Below are 5,310 nucleotides of genomic sequence, written 5' to 3'. Positions count from 1 at the left end.
TCAAGATAGATGTAGCACGAACCATGTCCTGGATTTATATCGGAGAAATCCAGATTATGATAAAAGCTACTTTTAAAGAAGGAATAGATTTACGTATTGATATCGCTGTATGCGATAATCGAATAGGTAACCTTCAAGATTTAATATTGGAACAATATCAGGAAATCTTTGTGCAGGAAAAATCGTAGGAATTTATCCAAGAATTGCCTACAACCTCGCAGATCGAGATTTCAGTCGAGTATTGACATTGCATCAGAACTTCAAATAAAAAAGGCTGATGAAAAAGGGTAATAGACCGTATTATATTACCTATCAGATTGCATATGCTCTATTTAATACACATAATTCAGAAATGTTTATTAGAAATGAGTTTATTGAAATACCTAAGACATTTGGAAAAGTGGCTCATACAATTTATCCAAAAAGAGTTGAGTTCCCTTAATATAGGAAATATATATCCAAATACAAGACAAACCGATTCTAGAGAAATCAAAGTCTTAGATTGGAATGAAGAAAGTTATCTTTTCAAGGATATAAAATTACGAGCTACAGGTTGGGAAAAACAAATGTCCAAAAACCCAACAGACACTAAAAAGCTTTTCGACAATAGGAAATCTTAGATCTCCAGAAAGGTGGAAGGGAGTATAAATAATATTTGATAATACAAAGCAAATAAATCAATTTCCTTGTAATATCATATACTGTTTCGAACAACTTATGATAGGAGCTTACCAAGTAAAATATTGGAGAATTAGAAATTTATATCAAAGGAATTTCAGGAAAATAATCAGATTGATTGGCTCTTGGGCTAGAGTTTTTGAGGAACATAAACCTTGGAAACGTCTAGAATATGGAATTGAGTTTATGACTGAAGATAAAATGTAGAAAATCCAATGACCACAAACTCATTCTCAATATACATTCTAGTACGAATGTTATACGAACAATATAATGCAGAATATTATGTTTCTTATATTGATTCAGGTGCTAGAATCTGTACAGCAAAAAGAAGAGTTTTGAAAATAATTTGGAAGAAGATTTACCTAAGATTGCTGGAAGAGATTTCTCCAAAATGATTTTAATCCTATGTAAAGGGATTAAAATGACCAAAATGGTGATCGGAGGTGCTGGACAAATGCCTTGGTATAAAGTCAAAACACCATCGATTTATTTTCATGATACACGAGCTGATTCTATTGGGAAATAATTTCTTACAAATATTTAAGTCCTACGCATAAGAAATGAGACTAGAATATTATTGTTCATTGTACCTTATCACAAAATCATAGTCCAGAGATTAGTGCTGTTGAAAGAATCTGTGTAAAAAACCATCGGTTGCAATTGTATGTTTGGGCTGTGAGGAGCAGTTTGTAAAATTCGATAGATTAGATATAACCAGACGACACTCTGGTCAAAAAGGTAAACTGTTCAATTTATTATACGGAAGCATGATGGACCACTTATATATAAACAAAAAATCAATCATTTGAACATGATATATAAGCTGGAAATCTTGCGTAACTGTATGTCTTGAGGTAATATGCCTTTAAGAACAGACTCGATAGATATAACAATGCCACTTACCAAACTCATGAAGATTAAGGATATTTTTGAAAATTTTAAAAATTTGGGGCGTTAAAACAAAGATTTAGATGAATAGCCAGTGAGGAGAATATTAAGTTTGAGAAAAGAGAGTGATTACAAATTTCCTCAAAGTTCTATATCAATTTAAATTATTTTTACGACCAAATTTTCCATTATCTCAAAATTATGATGTTATCATTGCGTAAAGAAAAAAATATGATAAGAACATTCCAAATTCATATTCTATGTGGGCAGTGTGGGTTAAACTAATTATAAAACAACTTCAATATATTATTTTTAAATATAAATCACTTTTATTATACAAATATGACACAAAATTTGTATAGTGTGATTGATCAATTTTAACCGATATGGTCGTCAATGAAAATATATAATATATGTACAATAAAATATTATAGAAATAATATTAATTATTATTATTATTTATTAAATAATTTTAATTAGGATTATTAACATATATAAAGGCTGGAACCGGAAACATATTGAGGACCCATTCATCGTCCCTGGCTTAATCGGGCTCTCTCTTCTTTCTTCTTGGCTCTCAATCACTGCGTGGAAAGTAAGAAACTGCTGTGTCTGCCTTCTTCTCTCCGAGATATACGCATACATATATGTATATGCACGGCCATACGCAAATTTAGTGGTGTTCGCCCCTCCGAAATCGTGAACAGTGGGGCCTGCAATTGTGTATTTCTGCTTTCCAGATCATCCGGAAATCTTGAGCCCGTTTGTACAAGTACTCGCCATGGCCAACCATTCAGGAGAAACGCCATCAGACGACTTCCTTGATCAAATCCTTGGATTTCCAAGCTACGGTGCCGGAGCCGAACCCAACTTGGCGGGAAACGATGCTGGCAACATGGTGGCTGCTTCCTCAGCTACGATGATGTTACATCTGGGCTCCGGAGATGTCTCTGCGCACCTAGGCGGAGTGGGGATGGGAGTTGGCATTGGAGGACCTTACGGAGGGCTTGGTCCAGCTGGTGGCGTCGGGTTTCCCTTGGGGTTGAGCTTGGATCATGGCAAGGGAGGGTTTATGAAAATGGACGATGCGTCGGGGAGTGGGAAAAGATTCCGAGACGACATTTTAAATTCCGGCGCTTCGTCTTCTGTTAAATCGGCAAGTGTCGTTTAGTTTTGGATGAAGTTTGGGGTCTTTTTTCAGATTATTATTTTTAGTTTCTGAGTGAGTTAATTTGGACGGGAGTCACGGGACAGTTGTATTGAATCTGATTCACTCTTACTCGACGATGGGTTTTGATTATTTGCTACAATTTTGATGTTTATCTACAGGGTTTTCATGGACAGCAAATACCCAATACAGGTCCACCCGGGCCGCAGCCAACCGCAGTTCGGCCACGAGTTCGGGCTAGACGAGGCCAAGCTACAGATCCACACAGCATTGCTGAAAGGGTATCGTTTCTTGTTCCACAGAAAACATATTTCTTATGATTTAATGCGCTAATAGTTGGCTTTGAGACATTCAAGTCTTGGACATGCTCTTTTTGTAAGGATGACTCAAGGCTGTTTTCTGATGGGAGAAAATAATTTTGTAAAAATGATATACTATGATAGTGTTTGCAAACACTACCTATATGTCCCGGATATGAGTCTTTTAACAATCATAATTTTTCAAAAATAGCTTTCGGGAAACGAACATGTTGAATGAAATTTGCACTTGTCACTAAATGGAATGTTTTGATGAAGATGCGAATGAGGCACTATTATTCATATAATGCCGCAAACTTAGATGCTTTCTTTTTGTATTTTGCAGTTGCGCCGAGAAAGAATAGCAGAAAAGATAAGAGCGCTGCAAGAGTTGGTTCCAAGTGTCAACAAGGTTTGTTTTCTCTTACAGATGATGCTTGTCAATTTTACGTTAGATCTCTGCTTTTGAAATCAAATCTCTAACTTGCATTCGTGTTTTGGCCAATCATGAACTTTAGTCTGTGAAAGCACTCTTTATTTGATGAGTGGGCAAGGACTATAAATGGTTTTGAAGTTTCCAATCATGAGATATCATGCGACTCTCATTCCCGGTTTCTTTTTCAGAAAGAAGCGCAAAATTTGAGATATTTGAATGTCCCGAAAAGAAAAAATCACAATCAACCCTTGATGCTTCTTTAGGATTTGCTCTATCCTATTTACTCTATGGAATATATTTTTTTTTTCTGTTGAGAGTTTTTTTATTCTGCTGAATATTCGTGAATATGGAATTTGGTCTTTTATGGACCGCTGTTCATTCTCCCACATTCTTGCTGCTAGCTCAAATTTAAATTTCTTTGTGCAGACTGATAGAGCAGCAATGCTTGATGAAATTGTGGATTATGTGAAGTTTTTGAGGCTCCAAGTAAAGGTAGATATATAAAATCCTTACGTTTCATTCTGTTAAGGTTCCAAAATTTCATTTCAGGTTTATTTAGATTCATCTAATTGAATATGGTGGGTATTGCTTGGGTGGTTTTCTTTTGCAGAACATGGTAACTTAAAATCTGCTTGTTAAAAATTCTAGCATCACTTGATATTCTAGCCGTTCTCCTAATTTCAATCGTAAATTTTCCAGGTGTTGAGCATGAGTAGATTGGGAGGAGCTGGTGCGGTGGCACCACTTGTGACTGACATTCCAATAACATCGGTAGAGGTATATCAGAAGAAAACAAATATCTCCCTCCTTAGCCCTCAACATGATTTTATTCATCTTTCTGCGTACTTTTGCAGGAAGAAGGCATTAACAGTGGACGAGCTCAGCCAGCATGGGAGAAGTGGTCAGTTGATGGTACAGAACGACAAGTTGCTAAGCTAATGGAAGAAAACGTCGGTGCTGCAATGCAATTTCTTCAATCCAAGGCACTCTGCATCATGCCCATCTCGCTAGCTTCAGCTATCTACCACACGCAACCTCCAGACACAGCCACATTCATCAAGCCCGAATCAAACCCCCCTTCATAACCTCCAAAACCAGACCTTTGCACGTCCATAGGTTAAATACAGCTGCAAAAGCGAGATAAGCACTAGCAGGGAACAGTCGTTCACTTCCTCTAAAAGATTTCGCCCTCCATCCCAAACTTTTCTAGTTTTATCACCCCCCCACCCCACCCCAGCCTCTGTTACTGAGATCATGCAACACCTCATTTCGCACTATCTTTTAGTTGAAATCTAAGTCAGACGTTTTTTTCTTGCTTTTTGTAAAGGCGATCCTATATTCAACCAATATATCGAAAATAATGGAGAAGTACGGCTGTAAGTCCTCTCTAGACTCGAACAGAGAAGGAAATGTCAAACTTCTCTTGATATGTTATGCTTTTTTCTATCAGTTGTGGTGAGTGATGAAAGCCCTTTTGTAGTGGAATTGGGGACCCTTTGAAGGGATATCATGAATGAAAGCATATATTGTAAGTGTAATATTTCAGTGGAAATGGGAATCAAAAGCTAGAAATAGATTAATGGTTGTCTTTTTTGTGCGGAAAGTTAGATTTTGCTGTCCAAAAACATTCAATCATGGACTTTGGGGGTAGGTGGATTGGTCTACAAAGCCAGCCGAGTTGCTGAATTATAGTGGAAATGCGTGTCATAGTTGGTCACTTGTTAGTTCCACCCTACCTGGGAGGGTTGTCCTAAATTCTGTAACAGGCCTCATTATTTTTTCTAAAAAAAGAAATACTTTGTTGCATATAAAATTTGAAAGGAAGTAGTTTGCTAGTACTT

The 5,310-nt window shown here is 36.8% G+C and overlaps 1 protein-coding gene across 1 annotated transcript; it reads left to right on the top strand.

The window, feature by feature from the left end:
• Nucleotides 1-2,093: 2,093 nt before the first annotated feature.
• Nucleotides 2,094-5,043, top strand: LOC140823297 (transcription factor UNE12). The gene is made up of 6 exons (XM_073184567.1): nucleotides 2,094-2,725; nucleotides 2,899-3,018; nucleotides 3,380-3,445; nucleotides 3,896-3,961; nucleotides 4,169-4,246; nucleotides 4,324-5,043. The coding sequence occupies exons 1-6, from the start codon at nucleotides 2,351-2,353 to the stop codon at nucleotides 4,552-4,554; spliced, it is 936 nt and encodes a 311-aa protein (XP_073040668.1). The 5' UTR covers nucleotides 2,094-2,350; the 3' UTR covers nucleotides 4,555-5,043.
• Nucleotides 5,044-5,310: the final 267 nt, after the last annotated feature.

This window comes from Primulina eburnea, chromosome 2, assembly GCF_022965805.1.
Source record: "Primulina eburnea isolate SZY01 chromosome 2, ASM2296580v1, whole genome shotgun sequence".
Taxonomy (NCBI): Eukaryota; Viridiplantae; Streptophyta; class Magnoliopsida; order Lamiales; family Gesneriaceae; genus Primulina; species Primulina eburnea.
This window is presented reverse-complemented; position numbering and strand designations above follow the sequence as displayed.

What these genes read in the sequence shown, in the direction of transcription:
- LOC140823297 (XM_073184567.1), top strand. Translation starts at nt 2,351, where the DNA reads ATGGCCAACCATTCAGGAGAAACGCCATCAGACGACTTCCTTGATCAA. An exon ending in TTTTGAGGCTCCAAGTAAAG is followed by an intron (nt 3,962 to 4,168) that starts GTAGATATATAA and finishes TAAATTTTCCAG; the next exon opens with GTGTTGAGCATGAGTAGATT. An exon ending in TTCCAATAACATCGGTAGAG is followed by an intron (nt 4,247 to 4,323) that starts GTATATCAGAAG and finishes GTACTTTTGCAG; the next exon opens with GAAGAAGGCATTAACAGTGG.